At 48.9% G+C, this 13,816-nt stretch overlaps 6 protein-coding genes across 6 annotated transcripts; 2 read left to right on the top strand and 4 right to left on the bottom strand.

The window, feature by feature from the left end:
* Positions 1–811, bottom strand: BP5553_02547 (ER lumen protein-retaining receptor; the record flags this gene model as incomplete). The annotated part of the gene is made up of 2 exons (XM_032011170.1): positions 1–521; positions 790–811. 2 exons carry the CDS (start codon positions 809–811, stop codon positions 1–3), a joined length of 543 nt encoding a protein of 180 aa, XP_031870863.1.
* A 451-nt stretch (positions 812–1,262) lies between these two features.
* Positions 1,263–2,321, top strand: BP5553_02548 (WLM-domain-containing protein; the record flags this gene model as incomplete). Its single annotated transcript, XM_032011171.1, has 1 exon — positions 1,263–2,321. One exon carries the CDS (start codon positions 1,263–1,265, stop codon positions 2,319–2,321), a length of 1,059 nt encoding a protein of 352 aa, XP_031870864.1.
* A 738-nt stretch (positions 2,322–3,059) lies between these two features.
* BP5553_02549 (uncharacterized protein) lies at positions 3,060–3,902 on the bottom strand (the record flags this gene model as incomplete). Its single annotated transcript, XM_032011172.1, has 2 exons — positions 3,060–3,738; positions 3,799–3,902. The coding sequence occupies 2 exons, from the start codon at positions 3,900–3,902 to the stop codon at positions 3,060–3,062; spliced, it is 783 nt and encodes a 260-aa protein (XP_031870865.1).
* A 1,168-nt stretch (positions 3,903–5,070) lies between these two features.
* BP5553_02550 (uncharacterized protein) lies at positions 5,071–8,165 on the bottom strand (the record flags this gene model as incomplete). The annotated part of the gene is made up of 2 exons (XM_032011173.1): positions 5,071–5,672; positions 5,723–8,165. 2 exons carry the CDS (start codon positions 8,163–8,165, stop codon positions 5,071–5,073), a joined length of 3,045 nt encoding a protein of 1,014 aa, XP_031870866.1.
* Positions 8,166–8,898: 733 nt separating this feature from the next.
* Positions 8,899–10,177, top strand: BP5553_02551 (Uncharacterized protein; the record flags this gene model as incomplete). Its single annotated transcript, XM_032011174.1, has 3 exons — positions 8,899–9,055; positions 9,149–9,363; positions 9,425–10,177. The coding sequence occupies 3 exons, from the start codon at positions 8,899–8,901 to the stop codon at positions 10,175–10,177; spliced, it is 1,125 nt and encodes a 374-aa protein (XP_031870867.1).
* A 2,159-nt stretch (positions 10,178–12,336) lies between these two features.
* Positions 12,337–13,735, bottom strand: BP5553_02552 (uncharacterized protein; the record flags this gene model as incomplete). The annotated part of the gene is made up of 4 exons (XM_032011175.1): positions 12,337–13,068; positions 13,267–13,428; positions 13,479–13,592; positions 13,673–13,735. The coding sequence occupies 4 exons, from the start codon at positions 13,733–13,735 to the stop codon at positions 12,337–12,339; spliced, it is 1,071 nt and encodes a 356-aa protein (XP_031870868.1).
* Between the last annotated feature and the right edge of the window lie 81 nt (positions 13,736–13,816).

Consider the following 13,816-nt stretch of genomic DNA (forward strand, 5'->3'; position numbering starts at 1 on the left):
TCACACGGGCAAGGCAAACTTCTTCCCCTTCATAACCTTGGTATAGTAAATCCAGAAGAAATCCGAATACAACACGGTCTGTACAAGCCCTGCCGCAACAGCAATCCCATCCCAATGGCCCTCGGCGAAATATCTCCAGAGCCAATTCGGGATATATAAGGCGCGGTACAGTCCCAGCGCAGCCAGGTAATGTGTGGTGATGGTTTCTGCCTCGCCAGTTCGCTGTAGCAAGAAGAGCTGCGGGAGGATGGCAACGGATTCGAGCCAGATACTGAAAGCCCAGAGAATCTCGTACGGTGTGTATTTGTAGGGGTAGATTAGGGCCAGGACCATCGAGCCAGCGAGGAGGTACTGCACACGGAAGGTATCGATGTTGGGGTCGTGGGTGGGTTTGTAGGCTGTTGTCATGAGGTAGATGGTGTAACCTGAGGAGGCGATGAAGAGGAGCTTCATAATTGTGTTGTAGGCATAATCGGTGTTGGTGAGGGTCCAGAAGAGGTCTAGGTAGCGTGTCACATAGACTATAAGGTATAAGGCTTGAGATTTAAAGGAGATGCCGGAACATGACTAGAGAGGGGAATGGTGTTAGCTTGTTTGCATGGAAGGTAGCAAGCATCATTTGTGTGAGTTGGGTGTAGGACAAGCGGGGAAGTATACATTTGTCTGTGTCATTTTGTGCAATAATATCAAGATCGATATTAAATGGGAGAGATCTCCTACAGCGCACAAACACATTAGCTTAGCTTTTCAATGCTTTGTCTCTTAAGGAGAGACTTTGGGAAGCTTTACCTGCTAGCCGGAAAAGATTCATGTTTGCGACGGGTGGCAGCACGCCTAGGTGATTCCGGGGAGGTTGCAACTAGAGAAATAACAGGTCGCCGCTAAATTGAAGCAGCTTTCGGGTCGTCGATGAGTTTCAATGGCAATTTGTTAACTGGTCGCAATGGACAGGAGACATGTGTTGAGGACACGCAACGGGCTGCGGAACGACGCGATCATGAAAACAGCGCTTGCTGGGATTCTGCATTGCGGGACGAGGCGAACAGCCGCGATAGCCGCCGAGTTATACATGCCGGTGGCGAAGCTGGATTACGAAGCAACACTGCCTGGAAACTTCCATAGATTCACCACCATCCGTTTTGCCCTGTACACGTAGAAACCTTACTCTTCAGATAAATACAAAGACAAAGACAGTCGTTTTATCACCTCCAACTCTCGTTATCATTTCCCCGTGCATACAACACCAAACAGGAACAAAACATATGGCGACCTCTGACCATTACCAAGGCGCAGCCATGTCTACTGACAACCAAGATCTAGTCACAATATCCCTTACCCACCATGGCAAGCCTCATACCTTCTCCCACCCTAGAGATGCAACGATATCCGACCTGTCCGATTCCATCTCCTCTACGCTCTCCGTCCCGGCCTCCAACCAAAAACTATTAGTCTCCCAGCTCGGTCTGTTAAAACCGCCCTTCAAGGACCCGACACTCGCTCTATCCAACATCTCCGGAAAGAAGATAACCCTCATGGGCAGCACGGCCGACGAAGCAACCGCCATTGCGACAGCAGCAGAGCATGCCTCCCGGCGCGCAACCCGGCGAGGCCTCCCCAATCAGAGGGTCTCGGCCTACAAAACGCGTGACTGGAAGAAGGAGCAGGAGGAAAGCCAATACACATTCACAACCTTGCGACCACTCCCCTATCTACCAAATCCCCAGCGTTCCTTAGCATTTCTACAACGGCTGAAGGATGACGCGGGAATCAAAACCGCAATGCGGAAACATAAATTTACCGTCCCTCTGCTGACGGAGATGAACCCAATCGAACACACACAATCGAATCACGAAGGCACCTCACGGACGCTAGGATTAAACAGGAACCAGGGAGAGGTGATCGAGTTGCGACTTAGGACTGATGCGTATGATGGATACAGGGATTATAAGACAATCCGGAATACTCTCTGCCATGAGTTGGCGCATAATGTGCATGGGCCTCATGACCGCAATTTTTGGGATTTGTGTAAATTGATTGAGAAGGAGGTGGAGGCTGCGGATTGGAAAAGTGGTGGTAGGGCTGTCGGGCAGGAGGAGTTCTATGAGGGGGGTAAGGATGAGGACGAGGTTGATGACCATGGCGGATGGTCAGGGGGCGAGTTTGTGCTTGGTGCTAGTCGTGAGGGAGGGGCGGAGAGTACAGGGACGAAAGTGACGCAGGGGTTTAGTAGGAGGGAGATTCTAGCCAAGGCAGCGGAGGAGAGGATAAAGAGATTGAGGGAGCAGCAAGGGGGCGAGAATACAGGAAGTGGTTCGAGTTAAGATGACTTTTGGTTATGGTAAATATGGCGAGGTGTTCCGGTACTTTTACAGACCAAATGATCTAGGACGAGGAGTTAAATCGACCAACAATAACGGCAATGTTTCCAACAGATCCTTCGCAGAAAACGCATATACCATATGCAGGGCCTAGGCAAGCCAGCAGGTATATATGAATACCGAGTCATAGCTATTCATGGGAAGGACCAAGGAGGTATAAAGGTTGGCGCGGGGATTCTCGGATACAGCAAGCCAGCTAAGCTGACACTAATAGCACCCTCTATATAATATCAAGTGATACCTCGATTCTCATCCTTATGACTCGTCTCTCGCTCGCTTTGAACTCTGCAATTTTGGCCGTTGCTTAGCTTTTCTGCCTATGGTAAAAGTGCCACCAGATTCCTAAAAACCAACACATGTTTACAGATCTCGGTAGGTAAGGAACAAGTTGGGCGTATGCGTCCCCTCCAAATAAGCTCAGAGAGTATACCGCCTCAGATTCCCTTCCCAGCAGAGGCGGTTACTGCAAGACCTACATACGAAAGAAAGGGAGTTTTATCTTCTATCAATGTCTCGGGTTCGCTGAACCATTCATTCTTAGCTTAATATTTCTCGGGTTGTCCCCCAATTCATCAAGTAACAGGAAATCCGATGCCTCAGAAACATGTGTTTCATTTGGGACATAGCTCTACTTAAAGTATTTACGTCAACTTCAAAACCAATATATTATCTTTCAACAGGCTATCTATTGACTGCAGGCTGCGCATGCTGCACAGCACCAGACCACACTGCCGGTCCCGGGATAATATAGGTAGCATTTCCAAACTGCCATATATCAATCAGAATCCCCGGGTCCGTCTCCTTATACAACGTCTCCGCGCTCTGCCCCACCGGATTATCGCTCCCCGTCCCGGCCACATTCAGATTAATACACTGCGGATACGCCTGGGCACCCCCTAGATCCTCTGCCACATGCAGCGCAATGATTTCATGTCTCAGCACATAATTCCCGCTCTTCAGCGTCGGTGGGATCCACACCGTCCAGGAACTATTGTGATCTCTCAGCTCATCCGCAGCGTAGTACGCTGGAAACGGAGTCCTTTCAATAATTCCGGCGTCTTCGATTTTGAAGAATTTCAACGCGGTCTTGTCCGGGAGGGAGGAGCAAGAGCCGTTACAATTTGCGAGGTAACTCATGACGGGGCCGTGGTGTCCACCTACCCAGGGAGCGCTCCATTGCAGTGTTAGGCTTTCGCCGGATTTTACGGAAATGGAGTTTTGGCCTGGTGTCGCGCCTGCATGGCAGATGATGTCTGGAGTGGTGAAGTTGGAGGAGGGAACAAAGCCGTGCTCGAGGTTTAAGGGGGTGGACCAGCTGGCTATGTTGGGAACTGGGGATAAGGGCTCGTAGCCTGTGTAGCTAGAACAGTTTGTGTTAGTTCCTAACTACCCAATAATATATATCGCTTCGAAGCCATACTATGTACCGCCAGCTACAATGCCTGTTACTACCCCATGGCCGGCAGCTAGACTGATCGAACCAAGAGCAACAGCGAGCCTGAGGGTGGCTATTTGATAATTCATCTTTATATAGGACGGTGTACCGTTGTGATGGGCCAAGGGAGTCGTATAACAAAATTAACGTCCTTAGATCCGAATATATATTTCGGTCATAGTAGATGGTCCAGCATATCGAGAAATTTAAAGCTGTAGGAGGGAGGGATGTGAAAGACAACGTTCCTGTGTAACTTATAGCACCAAAGTTGGGGTATGAAAATCAAGATAATAAGCCTGAATTCTAGATATTCTTGCAAATTGGGCATGTAATTCGTACGTTACACGTTGTCTAAAATATTGTGATTAGTCTACTTGGTAGGTCATAGACAAGTAGATCGGTTAAGTTGTGCCTGATATCAAAATGGTACTAAACCACTTACCCGCACATTAATTAGCTGGGTAGATTCTGATTTACAAACTAATTACAAATTAGATCTTCATATATCTATACAATATCTGTATTTGGTGCGATCTGATGATCTTTGGTGGAATGCCGAGACCCATTAGGCAAGGGGTATTGTAGATCAATCCTGATTAGCCTATTAATTCCCCCGGATTCCGAGTATTTGAGGGCATTCTTTTCATTTACTTCAAACGACAACCGTTTAGCCAAGCCTTTTGTTTTACTATATAATGATGCTTGGAATTCAAGTACCGGCATGTCGGAGGGTGGACGAGGTGGTGAAGCAATCCTTGCCAGAGATCACCCAGGTGTTTAACCATCACGACATCCATTTTCTAGAACCGAGCTTTCAAGCAGTTTATTATTGTCCATCATAAACATCTATAATACAATGAACTGATCCTTAACTCAGACATATCTAAGATTTTGATGGCTAGTGTCCCTTTCTACCCGCTGTAAAATGACCCTTCGACGACGTCGACTTGGAGCACATCAAGAGAGTATCGTGAATCCGCACCAGGTCAACAGAGCCAAGACGAGGGCATTACCGTAGTGCTAATTCCATAATAGCGAGTTCATTAGCTTCATAACATTCATGTCAAGTATCCATCGATACAAATCCCAAATCGAACGCCCTGAGAGGAATATCCGTAATGGCGCCAAAACGCGCATTCATGCAGTCAACCCCTTTTTTTTAAACGCCCAAACTCAATATCCGAATGTACAGCTGCAGCACCCAGAAGCTGGCATTCGTATATACCAAAGCGATGCAAGTACCTATCAAGGCAGGTATTACTGTTGGTTCACAACGTTCCGAATACTCCACCTCCAGAGGTCGTCACCCCCTCGGTCTTTATTAGTTCCAACCCACTTCTCGCACTTTCTACGCCACCTCTCCTCCTCCTCCCTCTGGCGCCTTATGAACTCTGGACCGACGTCGAATTCCTCGCCGACAAGCCAGTCATCTTTCAATCCACTGGCGCCTTCGCTCTTCCGACCACCTACTTCGTCCAACTCTTTAGCTGGGGAATCTTGCAAGTCAGGAACATCCTTGAAGACATCTTCATCATCATCTAGGGCATCGAATCCGTCCATAGTGTCTACATCGCTCTTATCCTGCCCCTGGCCAGGCATCTTGAGCCAGCACATACGTATGGGATCGAATACCATGCCACCAACGACTTGGACATTTTGAGCTGAATTGACATTCTGAATAAGAGCTGGCCGAGGGGTGGTGTTTTCTTTCTCGCGATAGATGTTTGGTGGCTCCTTAAAGGCATGCGATGGTACCGAGGCCGTTGATGGCGACGAGGCAGGGGCATCGAAGGGGCTAAGTTCGTTCTCGTTCCCTTCCCAGCGGAAAGTGTGCGGGTTGTAATACATGCCTTTAAGCGCTATATACTTGTTAGTCAAAAAGCCGAAGCATAATTTAATTTACACTTACATTTTGGGTTATTCTGATTCCCCAGTGGCTTGATCAGGTGGGGTTTCTGTGGCAGTCCTTTGGGCTTTTTCGACCTTATGGAATGGGCGTTTGGCGTGCTCAGGCCTGTCGATGCGGATACTTTGGCTTTCCATTGGTTGGTGAGAGTAGAGAGAGGACCACCTTGAGCAGATGGAGCACGTTGTGCCAAGGCATGCTCTCTCGCCATTCGACTTGCAGCAGTATCACGTGCAAATCGAGGGCCTTCGTCTCTTGTCCTGGCAGGAGAGTAGGGTGTTAGGGGCGTCGGGGTATTTGTTCGCAATGGCACCACTTCCTGGTGGACCTTGTTCCTCAGGGAGGATAGCTTGGGAGGGCCGCGACCGATAGGTTCCTTGACGAACTTTTGCTCAGAGTCCCGAGAAGTCGGCAGGTCATCAAATCCGTCAAGCTCGCAACCGTCACCGAAATGCCTTCTGCGCACCGGCTTGGTTACTTGCCGTTTCGCAGCTGCATCGCGGGCCAGTGTCTCGGCACCGCGAGCGTTCCGTCGCGGGCTTGGGGACCTCATTGTCGACCTCGACATAGCTCGTGATGTTGGACGAAGCTCGAAGCTATTAGTTGACGATTCCGAGTCGTGGCGACGGAAATGACGAGAGGTCTTAATAGCCACATGGTGGGACTGAGAATTAGAACCACCTGCTGGCAGGAACGGCAGGGGGTTCTTGCGGGCATGAGACAGGCTTGATTCAGCTCCGGAGCGGTCTCGTTCGACTGGTGTCTTGGGTCGAGACGGTTGAGTTGATCTACTGCTGCTATCCGTACGAGACGGAGGACGTTCATAGCGAGATCCTATTGGTTTAGCTGGTGATTGGGGATATGGGCGCATCGTTGGCATGGATCGCTTAAGTTTTAGCAACTGAGCATGGGTCGTCGTCGGTTCATTGCGAAGACCTGGATTAGACTGCTTGGAGCCTAGGTCCCGTCGGCGAGGGGTTGATGGTGGTAGGGAGTGTATAGAGGATGGTGTTGTAGGTGTTGGAATACTAGTAACGGAGGAATGCGCTGAATGGCCTCCAAGTCTGGATTGAGATCTGCGGTTACGGTTCGTGATAGGTCCTCCACTCTCAGAGACGGGTTCCAGATTCGAAGCTGCCCGCTCATGGCCAAGCGGCCTCGGAAGGCGCGAACCAGCGGTAGTGGAAGGTTTATTAGTGAAAGTTAAGGAGACTGCCGTTTTTGGGCGAGTTGGGCTTGTTTGCCGAGTCGTCTTCATCTTAACATTGCGATTGAGGGTAAGTTTTCTTGAATCGAACACATCTCCATCGCCAATTTCAAGGCCGGACAGGAAATCTTCTTTGACCTCAGCACGCTTGATTGCCTGCTTTTGGGGAGACTGATGATCAGGTGAGCGATCCTGCTGCCTTCTCTTGAGAATGTCGTCAAAAGCAATGGGGCCGGTCGGAAGCACAAGGCCGTCGAGGCCTTCGTCTTCGCTCTCAACAGTTAATGAGCTTGCAACACTCGGACTCAAGGCGGACGCTGAAGAGCTTCGATTAGACCGTGCATCCCGTTTCGTTCCCCCAAATCTCGTTCCTAGGCTGCCTTCTCCCCATTCATCAAACTCATCCTGCATGCTGGCCGGTGTTTTGGGGATATCTTTACGAGCAGATAACCTCAACGGCTCGCCATTTGAAGGGAGCTGGAAATCCCGCTCGAAATCGTCGTCAGCATCTGCGCTCTTCTCGTCCTTCTGTGGCGTGGGCGGGGTAATAAGGGGCAACAGCTTCGGGACTTGACGGCTTTTGGCAACTTTGATTGTGTCCCCGCCATCTCCAAAGAAATCGTCATCGTCTTGATCTCGGAAGCGTTCCAGGAGGTTAGAGGAGGCGGGTTTGGGCCGTAACTCTGCCCGTGGGCTGATGTCAAATTTTGGCGGTGGCCGAAGGGCCTTTACGGGACTGCTTTGGACAGAGCCGGGACCACTGACTTGTCGTAACGCATCTGGGAAGTTTGATCCATCTGGTCGCTTGATCTGGAGGCCGCCATCTCGAGGTAGTTCAAGATCGCCGTCATCCCAGTCATCCTGTATGATCCTCTTGATCTTTCTCCCACCCAGCCTCTTGATGGTCCCTCCCAATAGTGCTGAGGACGGAACATTCTGCGGGATGGGTATTCCAGCTCGCTTTGCGGTTGCAATCGCGTCAATTGTTGAGCTCTCGTCGTCCCCCGGTAGATGCACCTGCTTCTCTTCGTCGCCTTGATTTGAGTCGAAGTCGGAGCGGATAGACAGGCGCGACGAGAGCGACTCCCTGTGATTTGATGTCGTAGTAGTTGCCAGCGACGCCAGCGACGCGCTCCGGAAGGTGAAATCGTCCCCGCCAATATCCAGGTCGTCGTCGTCCCAGCTCTCAATTGGTTCCTCCACAGCCGCCTTGCGCGGCTTTAACGTCAGCTGATCCATTATAAAGGCGTATTGGTATTGGTGAACAATAGAACGAGCGCCGTTCAAAGATTGTGTCGTGTTGAGCGAGCTCCAATGCCAGGTGTAGCACAGATCGATCTGCCGGTCAACGTCGCAGGTTCATCGTGCAAAGTCGCAGCAACGGTCAATAGCAGTGTAGCAATGCGATTTATTGTAGCGCAAGTAAATGTGTAGTAGTGCGGCGGTGCGGTGGTGCTATTGTGTGTGGTATGTGTTGTAGAGCGTGGAGTGTAGTATATTGTGGTGCGGAGTGGAGTGGTGGAGTATGCTGGTGTCGCAGGATGTCAAGATTCTTTCGTAGTTGTTATCGGAGTGGCTGGTAGCGGATCTTTCGCTACTCCAGGGCACTGACCGCCGCTGCTGGTGCTGGTGCTGGTGGCGGAGTGCCAGCACGTGACACAACGCGTCTGCCTCATCCCTCTTCTCGCGTTCCTTTCGCGTTCTCTCCCCTCTACATATCCAACTCCAGCTCCATTCCACCCCCAGAATCCCAGATAGTTGACGATAACGGCCTGAAATCCTGGAGATGTGCTACCCTTGTGCGGATCCACGGCATGGTTTGCAGGCCGGAGATCAAATCTAATCTTGAATCTGACGGCCTATCTGCCTCCGTCCTTCAATCTCGTGTTGTTTCATCCAACATTTGTTCTGGAATTATTCCTGTCAGCGAATAATACTTACCTCGCCCTCCCTTACCTATAGGTGGGTAACCATGGATCCGGATTGCGAAGCGTTGCTCCGGCTCCCCCGCCTCGACCACGCCGCTGATGAGGCCAGCTTTGTCCTGGTCCATGTCTCCTCCGCCGGGCGCCGCCAGCTTGATCTGAAGCTGATTGGGACAGAGCAGGAGACCGTCTTCTCAGTCGCATGTAAGGCAGCCCTAGATCGCCCCCGGTGGCCATATCCTGGGCCCTCAATTTCATGCGTTAATCCACTGGGCTAATCATCGCGCGTCATGTTAGTAAAACATACTCAAATCTCATCGCTGGTAGTAAAAAATTCCCCGTGCAATCAGGAAGAATGGGAGGCAATATTACTCTTCGTTCTACGTGGTTCATTGCCGGAAACTACCAACGAGGGGCCCGATGTTTGCAAAGGCGTTGAGGCCGTTGCCAAAGTGGAAAAGAATGCCACGTCGCTGACAATCACTATCCAGAAGCGCATCCAAGGAATTACCGTACGTTCTTTATTATATCAGGCCCCCTCTTATGATATCTCCCAAGTTAATCATCAATCAGCAACGGCTCGGCACTCTCTCCCTCCCTGCGACCGAGGACGAGGAGGTTTTTCTCTACGAGTGGTGCGGTTCCGCTATTGTAGCAAAAGACAGCGCAAGTGAAGAGCTACAAATAGCGCGCTCAAATCTCCGGGAGAAAGACGCGCAAGTAAAGAAGCTCGAGGAAAGCTTCAACGAACTAGTCAATCTCAAAAATAGCCATGAAAAGGCACTACTTGAGAAGTTCTCCCTGTTACTCAACGAGAAGAAACTTAAAATAAGGGATCAACAGCGTCTACTTTCAAGTTCGAATATAGATCTAGCCAAACATGAAACGGGGCCACGCATCAAAAATACTAGCGCACGAGCCGGGCCGTCAAGAGCTGGCAAACGCAAAATGGGCGAAGATACTCAGGCTCTAAAAGATGATGAGTCAGATGATGAACAAATGGATATTGACAATGAGGCTGCACAATCCCCTGCCAATGACTCCGAACAAGAAGAGGCGCATACACCAGATCCAGAATCTACTGCATCTGAAGCCGAGTCGGAGAGTGATGGTCCGCTGGTTTTACAGCGCCCAAGGAGAACTGCTGATACTTCCAAAGGCATTGCGAAGGGATCAACGGCGCATACCAAGGAGGCAGGCTCAAGTCATGCATCTCAAGATGTTTCGCCGCCGCCTCCAAAAAGAGACTTGCCGTTTCAGCAAAAGAAGGCAACTAAACCTGAACCTGTTGACGGGTCAGAAACCGAATCGGATGATGAGTTATGATACATTGTCTCATAGTAATGAAATGATATTTTTCTAAATCAGCCTTGAATGTGCGCTTCACTCGAATTTGCTCTGTTAACGTCATGACTTTCCTTATAACCCGTATTCTAAACATCCTTCCCTGCTCAGGCATATGTGATTCACAGTATAATATGATTTGATGTCCTGCGATTAAGATGTCTCTCTACATACTGCAGCGCATTCTATACTGACCTCGAGTGGGCGTCAAGAGTCCTTGGGGAACCAGCTAGCCACGGGGAATCGAGATCATTCAAATCATTTCTATGCCCCAGACACATTGTCATTTCCTTGAAAGTGCTAAGGGTGATGGCATCCAGCCATAAGTTTAGTTGCACTACCAGCAAATACTGTCAGACATGCTTTTTACGACCTCAACCTCAAGAGAGGTCCCATTTTAGCCGGTTGTAAAGTACGAAGAACGATTTACAAGATGCTCCTGTATGAAGTATAACATTCGTTGCGCGAAGCTGAGAACTGTGCAGCCAAGGAACTTCATTATCACTTACCAAGATAACAATAGCCCCTAAGAATACCGCAATGATCTAGCACAATGAGGCTCTACCCCAAAGGCACTCCTGAACGGAAGCACGAAGCCTCAGCGGGAACGCCCTCAATAAGCCTCAGAGATAGAGTTCCCTCGACTCGTCAACCCTTCAGCGTCAGGTATGAGTGCAAATCTTGACGCGAAAGCTATAAGCGGATTGGCGGAGACCAGGTGGGTATCAGGTCGCTAGGCGAATTCGGTAGGAAACAACCCCCAAAAAGAGTCAAAAATAAATACGACCTCAAAAAATAGTTAACTCCTAATTGAACCTTAAAATGGCAAAAGAGTTCAGCCCGGTGTCGAGTGCCTACATCTCTTGTCGCTTTTTCGTTTTTGTCGTTTTGTTGTTTTGTCGTTTTGTCGTTTTGTTGTTTTGTCGTTTTGTTGTTTTGTCGCTTTTGTTATTATTTTGTTGTCCTTTTTTGTTGATCCAATACACCCGTACAATTTGACCCGAACCACTTCCCAGTGGTCGCCCTTGTACGGCGATAATGGAAATTTCTGCTATTTGGTCTTATATACCTAGGTAGATATGGTTGGTCATCCAGGCCAATTAACAGCCATACTCCACCCCTATATTGCGAGTACCGTACCACTTACGGTTCATTAGCTCCAACCAAAAAAGATATATATTTAGGTAGTCTACGGCTCTCCTCTTGATCTCGAACAAATGCCCTGATCGGTTGTTAAGCTATCCATTCTACTCTACGCCAGACACCGTTAGAGTAACGAGGCGACCTTAAATTTGGAGGCATTCACTTAGCACCACCAGCTCCCCCGTCCCAAGGTAATTGAATGGCGTCAGTGTACCACTCCCAGCACTATGGCAAGCTCAACAAAGGTATCCCTACACTATGTGCCGTAAAAGGTGCTCCTATTATAAAATCGCATCTGTTGTTGAAGTATGCTGCCAGAGAAACTACTAACTCGACAATTTCCTAGTAGTATACATTCACAGTACGGCCCACGTTGGTCCTTTCAATATGAAAACAGCTTAGAATGTAATTCCAATTTACGCCCTCTCTCCAGCTCAGCTCGTTGGCCACCGGATAAATGGTACTCGAATATCGCCTTCCAAGTTTACATTGCTCTCTATAATCACTAATTCCAAGCTCGGAGTCAACAAGTGTTACCCGCAAACCTTATATTTCTTGTTTACCTAGGAAGATGCAACATATGGGAGATGGGGTAACCACACATGAATAACAAACCACCACATTAGCTTTAGAGTATGACCATAGGACTTAATACCTAGATTTCAGTACTCAGAACTTTAGAACTCTTCAACTACCAATCGGGCATCGTAGCTTCAAGTTGGAGAGCACGCGCTCGCAAAGACAAATAAGCCATTAAGAGACCTCCAGTAGACCAGTAGTGCTATCATTGATCAAAAGAATAAAGTAGCTATTCAATGCTATCCATAGCATAATCTTTCCCTCGCTCCGAAAACACCTGAACACCAACATAGCAGATACTTGAGATTGCTCGTTTCTCACCATAGTTCCATTCTCGTAGACGAAACCAACCAAACCTTAATTACTTGCTCCCCCTTCCTACCACATCCCCGTTTATATGTCCTCCCTGGAGGATCCCCTCAAGGTAGTGCAAATTTAATCCCAGACGCTTTCCTCTCATTCCTGCTAACCGAACCCCCGTCACCAGCATTTTTCAATATGCCTCTTGGAGGCACGGTAGCACCCGTAGGTCCAGTTAGAGGTGGCGCAGGTCTCCCCGTTCTCCTCTCCAGGGACTGCCGGTAGTGGTTAAGGATTCCTTGTGCGTGCCTATCGTAGCCCTCTAGCTCTTGCGTGCCTCTATCGACCAGCTCTCTCATGTTTCGGCTCAATTCATCTCGGACTGCTTTTGCAGTCCTCGGTTTGGGCGCGTTGTCCATACCGCCCATCTCTACATTCCCATCGCCTGCGGGAGGATGGATTGCTGGGTGTTGTTTGTTTGGATTAAAGGTGTCAGGCTTAGCCTCGTAGTCCTCACTCTTAGCATCCCTTTTCGCTAGGACCTTGAGCCGCCGGAACATATTGTCTATCTCCTTGTTCTGGCGCTCGTTCACTTCTTTGTCCTCCCCGTGCAGCGGTGATATTTCATCACCTTTGCACCGCTCCAATACTTCCAGTTCTTCCCTTGCTTTCGAAGCTAAATTATCTGCACGTTGCTGTATCAAGAACAGCATATTTTTTCTGACGACATCTTGCTGCGCTTGCAGGTTCTCGATAATCTTCTGGAGCTGCTGGGGTTGATCGAGAATTGGCGCTTGGCCTGGTGGTCCTTGAAAGGGGACAAAGATTGCTGGGGATAGAGAGAACGGTGGCTATTGCTTGATTAGTTTCCATTTTTCTCAAAAGATCGGTTATTTCCCGTCGCTCTGTTGGATATTTGCGAGAGGGTTGGAAAGAAAAGTTGAAAATGCAGCCTTGCACGGTACGTGGATATCACGTGTGAGAGGAAGTAGAATTCAAATATTTGGCAACGATAGCGATAGAGTTAAGAAGGCTGAAGGCAAGCTTACCTCGATGTCTTGCTTCCATTCTTGTGGCTGATCTTGCCTTTGCGCTTGCGGTTCCCTTGATGCCATTTGATTGATGTTTGCTGTGGCAAAAGCTCCTGAAAGGTCGATTGAGACTTCGTATAGTAAAGGTATTTGAAACAAAGGTCTAGAATTCTCTTCCTGCTAGGTTGTTTCAGATGATTATCTAAAGGCTCCCCATGGATTCTGTATACCTTGGTTGCGGCTGTGGTTGTGGATGCGGTTGGAGCTGCGATGTCGATGTGAATGTTGAGTCTGGACTGCAGGAGGTGGCGGGCAACCAACAAGCGAGAAATAGTGCCCAACCCCTTTCCAATGTTACAATGTTATTTTGCGGATCGTGCCGAACCCATATAGACAAACCTTCAAGATAATGACACCGACTTACTATAATAGTTATATGATGACTTGAATTATTCGAATCTGCAACCGTGGTGAGGGGTGTAAGCATCTAGTGGAGGATCTGACACTCATCCTATGAAGTACTCGATTGCTAAATAATGCAAAGAATAGGTAATCAACTCAACCAACC

This window comes from Venustampulla echinocandica, assembly GCF_003357145.1.
Source record: "Venustampulla echinocandica strain BP 5553 chromosome Unknown scaffold_1, whole genome shotgun sequence".
Classification (NCBI taxonomy): Eukaryota; Fungi; Ascomycota; class Leotiomycetes; order Helotiales; family Pleuroascaceae; genus Venustampulla; species Venustampulla echinocandica.